The following is a 14298-nucleotide window of genomic DNA, read 5'->3' as shown; positions in this document are numbered from 1 at the left end:
AAATTCGTTTAAGACATCCAGAGTACTCTGATGACATTGACAAGGACATCTCCAGTTTACATGGGAAACTATTATTTCATGTTTTTGAGATTATTTATTTACATCACTTTTCAGAAAACGTACATACAGGTCTTATTCAAAACTGCATATCTGTTTTTTTAATGCATGTTGAAAGGGCAAAAATATTCCTGAGATACTGTTAACATTATTAATTTTGAAGGCTATTATACAGTGGTATTAATTTAAACTGAACACAAAAGGATTTTCATCAAAGTTAATGTCTCCACTTGTTTAAAAAAAGAATTCTGTCATTTATTTTCTTTTATTATTTATTTATATGCCCTCCACGGACCATCTCTGCACTGCATGGGTGATTAGTGGCTCCGTGCACACTAAGGGCTGCACACAGGGACAAGGTTACGACTAGGTTACGATCAGATCTTCCCTGGGCAGGGAGAGGTGATGAACTGTATGCCACTTTTTCATTGGCATACATTAAGTACAATGTTTTATTGCCTACGGTGGGGCAGGTCACATACTGGGTGAAGGTGGGCAGTGTGGAGTCCAGCGAGACATGATTAAAGTCCCCTGATATTAGAAGAAGAGCTCTCGGAGATTGCGTTTGCAGTCTGCGGACCACAGAGAGTCACAGGCTGCCTCCACGGATGCTAACGGCTAATGTCTCAATGTCTGTGTTGCAGAGTTGTTCTTTCACAGCGATGTGCCCAGGGATACCACAACTGTCTTTAACAAACACTGCCAGCCCCCCTCCTTTCCTCTCACCGCTGTCTCTCGTCTTGTCCGCCCGCAGCAGCTGGAAGCCGGGCAGCCTACTCACAGAGGGAGTACCGGGCAGTGTCGGGGTACTGCCACTGTGACCGGGTTAGCGTCATTAGCTCCTCGATCATATCAGGGAGCGATCTCACATTTACAGTGATTACAGGAAGGAGAGATGGTGTGTAAGGTGTCCTTCTCGGGAGACATCACCCCTGTCTCTTCCCTCACTGGGGACGTAGGGTCTGTCTGCCGGTAGCGCAGCTGCAGGGCGCAGCGCTAACAGCTGATCCCTAACGTAAACTAAAGAGCCATGCGCCGAGTGTCCAAATACGGGTGAAAAAAGTGGAGACAAAAGAAGAGAAAAGTCAACATAACTAGCACGAAGTGGTAACGCATGATGGCAGAATCTGATTGCTAAGACATAAGTTAAAGGTTAAGAGAAGTAAAGAGGAAAATAAGAAAGCTCAGAAATGAGCAGAGCTAGCTCTGCTCATTACCTGTTAGCTGCCATAACAGGTACCACAGTTAAGGTTTCAGAAAAAGTATTCTGTCATTTGTTTGCTTGATCATGCCTTAAACACATCAAAATGCATAGTGGGATTATAATACAAGTCAATACTGTGACAAGCACTGGTACTGAATAGGCAATCGCTTAGCAGCAAGGTGAATCGGTGATGCATTAGTGTGGTCTGCGCTTCCTCTTCTTTGATTGGGTGAAATGAGTTGAAAGTAATTGGATAAGGGGACCATGGGGAGTGCCCTGCATAATTTCAATAAAACGCAGTTTTAAACGCCGTTACAGCTGGCACAGAACGCCGTAAAAAACGCCGTTTTTATGCTTCTTTGAACGGCGTTTTCTGCCGAATGGCGGAAAAAACGGCGTTTCCGTCTGTCTTTGAACGCCGCTTTTTACGTCACTTGGATGGTGCGTTCAGGGCATGGCGTTTGTCGGAACAGAACACCGTTTTTTTCGGCGTTTGGAATGATTAAACGGCATTGTTTTACGCCATTTCTTAACCAAACGGGTTAGAAAAGTGGCGATTTTTGGCACTATTGGCTTGCCATAAGCGTTAGCCATGTTAGCACGTTACCTTCAACAGGTGGTCAGACTGCGAAAACAGGCACTCAGTCAGATTTTGGGCTCTCTGTTTCGCTGCAGGGTCCCTTCATTCTTCACATATCTGTGTCGAGCCGAGTGTAAATCCTGAGGCTGAACGGCCTTTGTACAAGCACACACGCTTCTTAGCAGGGCGAAGCTATGAGCTAGAAAAATCCAGGCAGACAGCCTGTATCTGTCCAACCAATCAGAGAGCTCCTTACATCCCACGGTGTGGCTAATTTGAATAGCCGCAAGGAAGTTGTTAATCGAAGAGCTAATCCAGCAACTAATCCAGAAATTAATCCCTGAGCGAACAGGAAAGGGAAATGGATTTTGAAATGCAGTTTATTAAAGTGCAAATGGAAAAAGGATTTTGAAATGCAGTTTATTAAAGTGCAAATGGAAAAAGGATTTTGAAATGCAGTTTATTAAAGTGCAATTGGAAAAAGGATTTTGAAATGCAGTTTAATAAATTGGAATTCAAAAATAAATTTACAAATGCAGAATTTATTCTGCAATTCATTATTTAAGCACAGAATTTTTTATTTCGATGCGCGTGGCTCTTGTGGTCCTCCATACTCATATGCATCAGAGGGAATTCCACCACACGTCACTAGCCCCCACAGCAAGCGGCCGTGCATTCACTAAAGCAAAATAAAATAAACCTATAAATCAAGCAACATAAAACACAAAACAACTCAGTAAATGATATACAGAGAAACAGCAACAAACACACACACACACACTTCTAAGGACCTCGACATCTCTCTCGCATTGCGTTTTTTAAACATGTTTCCATTTGTCACTCCAGTCTTTACTCTGAAATACAGGAAGAGAAATCATGGCTGAAACAATTTCTCATGAAACCAGGGGTGTGGTCCAACAGTCAGGAACCTTCCTCACCAAAACTAACTGAGAGAAGTGACCCAGAAGTATCTGTGTAGCAGCCACAATGAATCAAGATCATGAGCTTTATTAACTGATCAAAGTCTATTCTTCCATCTTCTGTATTATTCAGTTTGCATTGGTAATGCCCATTATTGTAATGCTTTTTTAAGATGAGCAAAACTTTATTTTACTTTGGCTTAGCTGGGATAAGTGATGGATGGAGGGAATTTTACTTCAGTCACAGAAATCCTAAACAGGAAGGAGGAGCAGAGTTAGAGTGGATCACTATCCAGCAGGGAAACAAGATTTATTTCAATTTCTTGGCCATGAGTGAGATTTACTAAGTGGGCAAATTAGGGTGATGACACCGTTCCAGAGTGATCTATTAATAGTGCACCAATTTACATTCAGAGATGCATGCAGCCAGTTCATTTCAGCATTAACCGGCTTTCTACCAACAGCAGGACAAAAACAGCAGATTCAATCATGGAGACACAATGTTTTAATTAGTTTAGCAGATTCAGTAAGTGCAGGTCTTCAGTTTACGTTTCTTTGTGAAAACAGCACAGCAAAGGAGACTCTGTGACGTTTTGGTATAAGGGACATATCTTCTGACCAACCTGCTGGGACTGTGTGAGGTCCTGAGGCTAAGAGTAAGGATTTATCCACAGGAGAGCTGCGTTCTTACAAACCATCCCACTGTGTAAACCTGACATCTGTGGAACAGCTGAGCTGTATGATGTGTACAAGGACACAAAACATTATTTACCATCAGATTCTGAACCCTCCATGTGTTAATCAAGAAACTGCTGCTGTGCTACATCCATAACTAATGAATAAATTAGGAGCTAAAGCTAAAAGGACAGTTTATTTGTACCAGCTTCATGTGAACACATTCAAGAACATCACCAGTGATGGGAATAACGGCGTTACAAGTAACGGCGTTACTAACGGCGTTACGTTTTTCAGTAACGAGTAATCTAACTAATTACTATTCCTATCGTTACAACGGCGTTACAGTTACTAACAAGGAAACGCGTCCGTTACTATTTTTCAACAAACAGACGGTTGACGCTGTGTTCAGCTTACCGCATCTTCTGGACGCTACAGCTTTAAGCAGCTGCGCGCTCCCGCGGACGCTAATCACGAGCACTGTCCAACACCCGGAGCTCAGGGGGCAAAACAATCGCATGAGTGCTGCTGTTTGACTGAGGAAGAATAAAGTAGTCATGGTAAGCCAATCACATGACCACTTAAAGACAAAGCAACAAGGTGATATATACCAGTTTATAAATTGTGTCGATAGGCCACGTAAAACCAGAGTCATGATAAACAATATATAAGCGGTGTTTTTTCCTCAATAGTTTCGCCACGTTAGCGCTAGCAAGCGCTCTCTGCTTATGAGCAAAACAAAAAAAAAGTTTTAGGAGTGACGGCGAGAGAGAGAGAGAGAGAGAGAGAGAGCAGGAAAAGAGAGAGAGAGCGAGTTTTGAGATTTGTGACGTTTAGCGTGTTTGGAGTGTGTAGTTAATGTGTTGTCTTGTGTAGTTAGTGTGTAGTGTTGTGTATAGTTTTGTGTTGTGTGTCAGAACAATGAGGCGACTGCTGTCTCCAGGTAGAAACAGGAGTGATACACCTGCTGCTGTCAGACCTGCAGGTATCAGGCTGTGACGTTCTCCTTTGTAGTGGACAGAAATTATATTTTGGAGTGGCACAAATAATTTGTGTGGCATCTTATTGAAGAACAGCTGATTGTTCTGTAAATAGTTTGAAATGGTTATTTTAAAAAAGGGTAAAAGGTAAATGGATGCAAATAACTTTGTTGTTTGCAAAACTTGTGCATAGGATTTTAAAATTGACAATTAATATTTGCATTTGAAGTTATGAAATATGATTCATTGAACATGTTTATGGTTGTTACAGTTAAAAATATAACTTTTTCTACTCTGAATTTATGTTTTTTGTTTGATTTTAGATCAATTCTGGTTATACAGTATGACAAAATGAGAACATAACTGTAAATTCAGGCACGTGAGGTTACGCTAAAAAGAATGATACCAAACAAGGCAAAGTAAATAGTTTTTAAAGGTAAAATGTGGAGGGAAAATCAAGAGTAGTAAAAAAATGGTTAATTATACTCTGGACGCCAGAGGGTTAAACGTTCTTTGTTTTTTTTTAAAGTAACGCAATAGTTACTTTTCCAAGTAATTAATTACTTTTAGAATATTGTAACTGAGTTACTAACTCAGTTACTTTTTGAAGAAGTAACTAGTAACTATAATTGAATTACTATTTCAAAGTAACTTGCCCAACACTGAACATCACAGATGAAAGAAACATTAAAAACTTGCACACTACATAAAGCAAGAAAAATAGTTTTTCTTTCAGGTGGTTTCAGAAAAAACAAAAACATCAAACACCTCCAAGACTCTCTTTGAAAGAGCTAAAAACCTTTATTTTCATGGTCCAATCATGAGTGAACTCCCCGATGAAGCCTTGTGTGCTAAAACATGTCAGAGTTTTAAAGGTTAAACATGAGTTTCCAAAACGTTTTGCTGGAGAACAATGAACTATTTGACTGAGTTTCAATTATTTACAGACGAGCAAAACCAGGAGAGAGAAAAAAGGACAAAACTGACTCAGTAAAACGACAGAAAATAAGATCCCATGTGCATCTGTATTATGTAGAAGTTCAGCCCAGCAACCAGTTCAGTTCAACACAAGTTTAAATGATTCTATCTGAACTCTGTGGAGCCTGATCTCAAGCTTTTTGACTCTGACTCTGAAACCAGAGGATCTTTCTGTCTCTTCAGATTCACTGTGATCCAGTGATGGGAGTGATTTCAGCCCTGAGTGATCACGCTGATGTTTGCACAGAGCAGACAATGAAGTGAATGTTTTGGCACATTGGTAACAGTGAAACAGTTTATTAGTAACGTGGGATCGTTTGTGTTTGGAGTATGAACTGAGAATCCTGAAGCTCTTGTCACACTGGTCACAGCTGTAGTTTCCTTCCATGTGTGTACGTTCATGCTTGTTACGATTACCTGAACGTGAGAAGCTTCCGTCACAGTGTCTGCACTTGTATGGTTTCTCTCCTGTGTGGACTCGTTTGTGTCTTTTAAGCTGACCTGCAGTGGTGAAGGATGACCCACACTGATCACAGAGGTGCTTTTTAACCCCACTGTGAATCAGTTCATGTTTCTTTAAGTCATATGATCTGGTGAAGCTTCTCCCACATTCTTTGCAGTATTACAGTTTGTCTCCAGTGTGTCTACGTTGATGTGTTTTTAGGGTAGCTTGCGAACTGACAGTTTTTCCACAGAGGTCACAATGAAACTCTTTCCCACCACCACAGTGATGACAGGGTTGAGAACTGGATCCTTCTGTGTCGCTCTGCTTCTAAACAAAGACACAAAGACAGTGTAAATCAGTCCTTCAACACTTTTATCCTGAACGTCGCCTGAAATAAAGAGCATCTCTGCAGACGTCCAATTACATTTTACTGTTTCAGTTAACACACTCAGTTTACTGGGCTGCAATAACTATAATACTACCACCACAACACTACAGTAATACTAAAATCATAACTGAAATGAAAATCTGAATAATCACTCAGAGCTGCTTTTCTATGCAGTAGAATTGCTAACATGCTAACACAGTTTAATGAGCAGAGTTGTTTCAAACAGTCAGGCTAAAATGACAAGATAAAAATACAAATACATACCTCACAGTAACTGCACTTGTAGAGTCTCTTTCTGGTGTGGATCTGTTGGTGTTGTCTCAGGTAATGTGGAGATTTAAAAGTCTTCTCACACAGGTCACATTTATAAGGTCGTCCCTCAGTGTGGTTAAACATGTGTCGTTGTAACTCTGCGTGAGTTATAAACTGTTTGCCACACTGTTCACAGCTGTACACATCATGTCTGGTGTGAATGCGTAGGTGTACATTTCGGCTTCCTCTGTGGCTGAAAGTTTTTCCACAGATGTCACAGCTGTATGCCTTAATTCCAGAGTGGGTAACTAGATGTCTCTGTAAGTTGCTACTGCGATTAAAAGCTCTGCCACACTGATCACAGCTGTACGCTTTAACTCCACTGTGGATAAGTTGGTGTCGTTTTAGGGAACGATTCCTGGAAAAAGACTTTCCACACAAGTCACAGCTGAACGGCCTCTCTCCAGTGTGGATGACCTGATGCTGTTTTAGTGAAGCATTCCCAGTAAACTCCTTCCCACACTCATCACAGCTGTATGCCTTAATTCCAGAGTGGGTAACTAGATGTCTCTGTAAGTGGCTACTGCGATTAAAAGCTCTGCCACACTGATCACAGGTGTACGCTTTAACTCCACTGTGGATAAGTTGGTGTTGTTTAAGGGAACGATTCCTGGAAAAAGACTTTCCACACAAGTCACAGCTGAACGGCCTCTCTCCAGTGTGGATGACCTGATGCTGTTTTAGTTTAGCCTTCATAGCAAAATCCTTCCCACACTCATCACAGCTGTACACATCATGTCTGGTGTGAATGCGTAGGTGTATATTTCGGCTTCCTCTCTGGCTGAAAGTTTTTCCACAGATGTCACAGCTGTATGCCTTAATTCCAGAGTGGGTAACTAGATGACTCTGTAAGTGGCTACTGCGATTAAAAGCTCTGCCACACTGATCACAGCTGTACGCTTTAACTCCACTGTGGATAAGTTGGTGTTCTTTTAGGTGACCCTTCCTGGAAAAAGACTTTCCACACAAGTCACAGCTGAACGGCCTCTCTCCAGTGTGGATGACCTGATGCTGTTTTAGTTTAGCCTTCACAGCAAAATCCTTCCCACACTCGTCACAGCTGTATGTTTTCTCTCTCTTTCTTCTGTGAGGTTTGTCGGCCTCCTGAGAGCGCTGACTTCTTGCTCCATGTTGGTCCTGCAGTGACAGAGATACAAACAGAGGCAGTGAGTGAAATGCAGTCGTGGAACACCTGAACCTTCAAACTCCCTCCATTAACACTAGTTTTAAACCTGAAGGTGGAGTGTGGCACCAAACACCTTAAAGGTCTCTTATCCCCACCTGCTGGTAGTTCTAACACATTACATCCAACCTGGTGTTAAAAATAATTCATGACTGTTTAAACACTAAAATCATGCCCATCCCTCCTGATTGTACACACACACACACACACACACACACACACTTTTATATTATTTTATAATTTATATCATATTGTTGTTTCCTATTACATATTTGTATAATATTTTATAGATTTATATATAATCTTTTACTGATAATAAATCCTATGTTTGGTTATTTGTTTATTCAAAAGGAACCCCATTAGTTTCCACAACAGAGGTTGCTCGTCTTCCTTCAAATACAAGCAATCGTGGGCGATCGTGGCTCAAGAGTTGGGAGTTCGCCTTGTAATCGGAAGGTTGCCGGTTCGAGCCCCGGCTCCGACAGTCTCGGTCGTTGTGTACTTGGGCAAGACACTTCACCCGTTGCCTACTGGTGGTGGTCAGAGGGCCCGGTGGCGCCAGTGTCCGGCAGCCTCGCCTCTGTCAGTGCGCCCCAGTAGCTGCCATCACCAGTGTGTGAATGGGTGGATGACGGGATATGTAAAGCGCTTTGGGGTCCTTAGGGACCAGAAAGGCGCTATATAAATACAGGCCATTTACCATTTTTACATAAAATATTACACAATAAAGTGGATTCAAAATATCCACATAATTTTACATCCACAGTGGGGTTTCACAATTAAAATATAAGCAATCAATAATAACAACAATAATAATAATAATAATAATAATAATATCAATAACATTGAGACACATTACACAAATTTCAAAAACAAATCATCTCTTACAATATTTACAACAACTAAAAGCTCTATAAATCGGCTTTTAAGTGTTCATTGAAGTTTTGAATAGTTGCTAATTCTCTAATTTTATAAGGCAATTTATTCCACTTAAAAGTTGCTCTAAGTATAACAGTTTTACACAAAGTTACTTTTAACTCGAGGATTTAATAAATTGCAGTTTGTTGAAAACTGTGTAATATGATTATGTATTTCATCTGGATACTGCAGCTGAGCAGAAAAAAAATGTGTTGTGTTTAACAGTATTGCTTTCTTTATAACTACAAGTATTAAATCCCAGTTCTTTGTATTCCCTACGGAGAGAAAGACATGGCTCAAAGTGGTCAAAGCTCAAAAGATGATCTCTATTTTTCATTCCCAGGAATGGAGACCTGAACACACGAACACATAAGCTCAGGTCTGAAGCACAAACAGGAAGCCTAGTTATGTATATACTTCCTCTAGACGTCACACACACTTTAAGTTTCGATCAAAGACTCTGCTTAGTTTCACTTTCTGGCTGCAGCTCCTATTTTCTGCAAAAGCATGTAGTTTCCTGTCAGTACTTTTTGGCACAGACTGTACTCAGAGTTGGGCCTCTCTTATACATAAACAATATAATCAGCAAATAATAATAAGAATATATATTTAAATCCCAACAGACCCCCTTTTCGTCTTTTTTAAAAGACGACATAAACCCTGATTTATCCCATTAAGTTTTACTTTCATGTGACAGTAATAGCTAAAATTTAAGAAACATCTAGCTCTTAGACAGCACCTCACGTTTGCGCTGGGCTGTGAACGGTCCTCCCTTAATTATTACCCCCTTTTTAAGTAGAATCCCAGTTTAAACCCACTTCTGACTTCCCTCACTGCTCACGGTAAAATCCAAACAGATATAATTAGCTTTTCCTAATAACAGGTCCTACATTACTTTTTATCACTCTTTGGAAACAGCCTCTATAGAGTTAAAATTTACTCCTGGCTTTTCACCCCCTCTACGGGTAACATATATCTGGCCTTAACACTATTCTTGGGCAATTTACACAACATAGAAATCCTGCAAACTATAACTAAAGTCCTTCTCATTACTCTTCATCACTTTTATGCTCACATTTAACCTGTGTCTAACAAGCTTTTAGTCTCCTAAACCACACATTCTCTGGAACTGAGGTTCTCTGTGCTTCTTTTCGGGGTCTCCCTTTCTCTGGTTGGTTCCTGGATTCTCGCCAACCCCTCCGTGGTTTTGCTCTGGTTCTGGAATCACCTGTAAAAGATAGATAACAAAACACCTTTCCCTGCTACGCCTCCATAACCTATTATGTTCATCAATTGTTCGCTTAATTCAATTCCACAACACAGTGTGATGGGGGAAATCAGCTGTGTTTTGCTGCCATTTTATTTCGAATCTGGCGCGAACCGGCGAGACAGTTCCTGAATCAGTCACGTGGTATGGACTGCCCGCGAGGCCTCGAACGTCACTGCATACGTAATCAAAGGAAGCCTCGATACGCGCTTCACAAAAACTCCCGAGATTACCCGACACAGGTATCGAAGCTTCGACACACAGGACACATCACTGCCGTTGAGGCTGCGTACTTTAAAGCTGCAGAACCTGAATTGGGACACAGCCATGATGATCTCCAGCTTTGTGCTCGTCAACATTCTCACCTGAGTTAAGAAGACGATTACTGAAATGGTCTCAGCAGGTCCTTTGATGACAGCAATGAAATGCAGTGATAAGGCTTTTTTGGGATTAAGTTCATTTTCATGGCAAAGAAGGACGATGCAATTCATCTGATCACTCTTCATAACATTCTGGAGTGTATGCAAATTGCTATTAGAAAAACTTAAGCAGCAACTTTTCCAATTTCCAATATTTATGCAATTCTCAAAACCTTAGGCCACGACTGTATAACCTCTTTTTAAGTTTTGTGGATATTATACATGGTTATGCTCAGGATATGTTGGCCAATTTCCACTGGAAATGCCTTTTGGTTAAACTGTCAGCAAGGAATTTGCATTTGCACTGATAAATTTTTATATAACTTTAATGCACATAAAAAACAGCTGCTTTTTTAAGTGAAAATACATTAATGGTTTTTTTTAATAAAGTTGTGGAGTTGTAAAGTATTTTGTCTAGTGTCAATTATATCATCAGTTATATTGTTATCGCAAATTTTCAAATGTATATCGTGATAAATATTTTTGGTCATATCGCCCTGCTCTGTCTGTCACCTTCTGTGTTGAGCTCATTGTTTTCTCTGTAGTAGCTGAGCTGAGTCCAAGTAGCTGAAAATGTTCCTCTGCTGCTCCGTCAGACTCTTCTCCTCCTGCTGATCAGCTGGGACACAAAACAGATCTTTGTTAGGCTCCACACTGCAGTCAAAGTGTCTCATATGTTCATCTGACAAGTAAAAGAACACATTTTTGCTTCCCGAGGTGGGCAGCTTATTGGAAACAAACACAGAAGGTTTGAGCACTGATACCTGGCATGGCTGGCAATGACAGACGCAATGCCAGCAATGAGGATTGTCAAGACTGAAACCAATCATTAAGCAGTAGTGGACTGACCTCCATTTGAGACTGCTCCAGCTGCTCTGTGACAGTCAGTAGATCTGCTACAAATTGCAGATCATATGCAAGTTTTGGAAATGACATTATAAATATTTCTAACTTGGACACGGCAGCCATGTTGATGTATTACCTATATTGGCTGAAAATGTTCATTTCCAGAGAAAAGACACAGGCAGACTATCCTTACAGGATGTGATGTTACATGTTATTATGTGATGTTATTGAAATCATCATGAACAACGGGAGTGGTGATTTCTATAACTTTGTGTATATAACTTGGCATTTCTTACTGATGTAGGCCAAAAATAAATACATAATAAAATTTAATTTATTTTAAAGGTTTATTTGCAAGAAACAAAAACAGACAAAATAGAAAGTTCCACATGTATTGTGGAACTTTACACACACATAAAAGATATTAAGGATTGTGCATTAACATAAAACTGTTGTCGAAATTCACCAGAGAAACACACACACATGGAGAGAGAGAGAGAGAGAGAGAGAGAGAGAGAGAGAGAGAGAGAGAGAGAATATGCAAACAGCTACCAAACAGTCATCATAATTCGTCATACAATCAACAATTAACAATCACTAATTAATATTAAAATCTGTAACATAATGTATTGTTTGGAGTTTAGTCTGATTGTTTCAGGATGACCTGCCATTATCCAATGACACATCTGCTTACCTGTATCTTTTGCTCATTTCTCCTCTTCTTTTATATTTTTTCTAAACTGAGCACCTGATGGCTTTGAACTTTTCTTCTCCATCTTCCATTGGTTTTAATTTTGCACTCCAGTATGAACACAAATCCCCCAACTCGAGGATCACCACAACATAACCTAACAGACCTACACCTTAGTTCACAGATTCACTTTGTCTAAGGTTTATTTCTGGGATTTCACACAAACCAGGATTCAAATCATGAATACATAATGGGCTTGGATTTACATCATTATGAATGAAATGTGCTCTGTTTGGAAGCAGCAGGCCTCCCTCCCCTTTCCAGGGATTGTGTGAGAGACTTTAAATCATCAAACTGTAAATTATAAATTTTTTGCCAATGTCCGTGATGCCGCCCCCCACCACGATGCCGCCTCCGGCAACCGCCCGTGTAGCCCGTATCAAAAACCGCTACTGTGTGTGTCACAAGTTAATCTGGCTGTAGGCCAGTGGTTCCCAAACTTTTTTTGCTGGGCCCCCCTTGTTTTACAAGAAAAATGTTCGCGCCCCCCCACCCCCGCGCGTGCGCGCACGCACAAACACATCCTTCAACCACACACACCCATATTTTGCTCCATTGCGGTTTATTTCACACCTCAAACATTTATTAAATAATTAAGCAAATACAAATAATCTGCAATAAATTACAGGTAGTAAGAAAATAAACTACTAACTCTTTTACGCTCCGTCCGCACCTACACGGGTATTTTTGAACGCGCAGCTGTTTTGGCCACATGTAAACGGCGTATCGAATCAACGAGAACTGAGATTTTTTTAAACTCCTTTTTTTTGCGTTTGCAAGGAATACAGTTTGTCACGCAATGTCAAAGGTATGTGCCTTTTTTCATGTCACGCTGTGCGCCACGTTATTGTTTACATGGGATAAATTGCAGAATGGCAGATAGAGACGAAATACTGCTAATCTGACTCTGCAGGTTTTACACGCTTATATATACAGGCAGTTACTGTCCCTGCATTTAGAAAGGCAGAGGCATCATGGTGTAATTTTTTACATGTAGTTGTTTTTTTTCCTGTGTAATAATGTTCAACATTGCTATAAATACATTTTTCAAAAAATCCCTCTGCAAAATGGGTTAAAAAAACATAAACAACTGTAGGATACTGTTTCTCTGTGATTTGAACAGCCCAGCGCTGCTCCCGTGCAGGGAAAACTAATTATGCAGGGAGACCTACCTCAGCACCTGTGCAGGTGAAAACAAAGGGAAGATCTGCTTCACCATATTTTCTAGTCTTTGGCTTAGAATGAAGTTGGTTTGGAAACATTTTCAGCGATGCTTCATCTCCTGCTTTGCGTTTGTGTGGGCGCCCCGTGCTAGCAGCGTCCAAGCGTTGTTTTTTTCCCCCCTTTTCATGCCGCGCCCCCCCTGCAGTACCTCTGCGCCCCCCCTAGGGGGCGGGCCCCACACTTTGGGAACCACTGCTGTAGGCTATGGTACTTGGCCAGAGGTGCCGCTGACTCGACTCCATTTGAGCGCACACAAAGTAAACTGCACGCTTTAATTGTGCAGTGAAAACGCTGAAATCGGAGTAATAACACGTACGAGGGGAACAATGAGAAGACAAGATTCTCCCGATCGTTTACTCTGGCTGTCCTGTGAACAGCATCGGCATGAGAATATCACCAGGTAAACCCGCGACATTTTTAAACATTTTGTTGTTCAAGAGGAACAAGACTGACGGAGTGTGTTTGAGGGAACCTCACAAATGTCACAGATGACACATTTGGTGTTTATTTGCCTTTTTGTCGGTAGCGGCAAGTCTGCCACACATCTGTTCAACCAACTCCAGTTAATCTGGAACACCACCCCACGTGTACACACACACACACACACACACACACACACACACACACACACACACACACAGTGAAACGTTTGAGAACCACTGCTACAGAACAATGGGGATTTCCGTTATATGGTGACACCTGCACCTCACGTGACGCCCACAATTGTAAAAAACTGATGCTTGAGAGCGCGCGTGTGATGTAAGTATGTGTAGAGTGTTGCGCGCGTGATCAGTGGTGAGAAAAACAACTCACGAAACTTGACCTTTCTATACTCGTGGCTCACTTGCACTTTAATCTATTCGTTTGCACACTTACACACACCCAGCTGTGGTTTCCTGTTTTGCTACACTCTGGAGAGGCTCGCTTTTAACGGTCTTCTCTCACAGAGAGCAGCAGAAAACTTCGATAAACTCAAGACTGACTGAACTCAGTTCAAAGTTACCTTGGCACTTACCTTTAGATTTGAGAGGTAGTGATGGTCCGCTTGAAGCTGACGCTCCGGTGCGTGTGTCAAAAAGATCAACGCACTGCTTCTTCTTCTTACATTTATATTGGCGGTTGGCAAACAATTGAAAGGTGCATTACCGCCA

The 14298-nt window shown here is 41.1% G+C and overlaps 1 protein-coding gene across 2 annotated transcripts; it reads right to left on the bottom strand.

Moving 5' to 3' along the window:
* Positions 1 to 5111: 5111 nt before the first annotated feature.
* On the bottom strand, positions 5112 to 14289 carry LOC134624706 (zinc finger protein 665-like). Of its 2 annotated transcripts, XM_063469726.1 has the most exons (4): positions 14163 to 14289; positions 10840 to 10945; positions 6492 to 7676; positions 5112 to 6166 (listed from the first exon to the last, which is right to left on the bottom strand). In XM_063469726.1, the coding sequence occupies exons 2-4, from the start codon at positions 10855 to 10857 to the stop codon at positions 6017 to 6019; spliced, it is 1353 nt and encodes a 450-aa protein (XP_063325796.1). In that variant the 5' UTR covers positions 10858 to 10945; positions 14163 to 14289; the 3' UTR covers positions 5112 to 6016. The 2 variants fall into 2 exon arrangements, with proteins under 2 accessions (XP_063325796.1, XP_063325797.1); XM_063469727.1 differs by lacking the exon at positions 14163 to 14289 and having other exon boundaries at positions 10840 to 11123.
* Between the last annotated feature and the right edge of the window lie 9 nt (positions 14290 to 14298).

This window comes from Pelmatolapia mariae, linkage group LG3_W (genome assembly GCF_036321145.2).
Source record: "Pelmatolapia mariae isolate MD_Pm_ZW linkage group LG3_W, Pm_UMD_F_2, whole genome shotgun sequence".
NCBI lineage: Eukaryota > Metazoa > Chordata > Actinopteri > Cichliformes > Cichlidae > Pelmatolapia > Pelmatolapia mariae.
The sequence above is the reverse complement of the archived record's forward strand: the minus strand, read 5'-3'. Positions and strand labels throughout refer to the sequence as shown.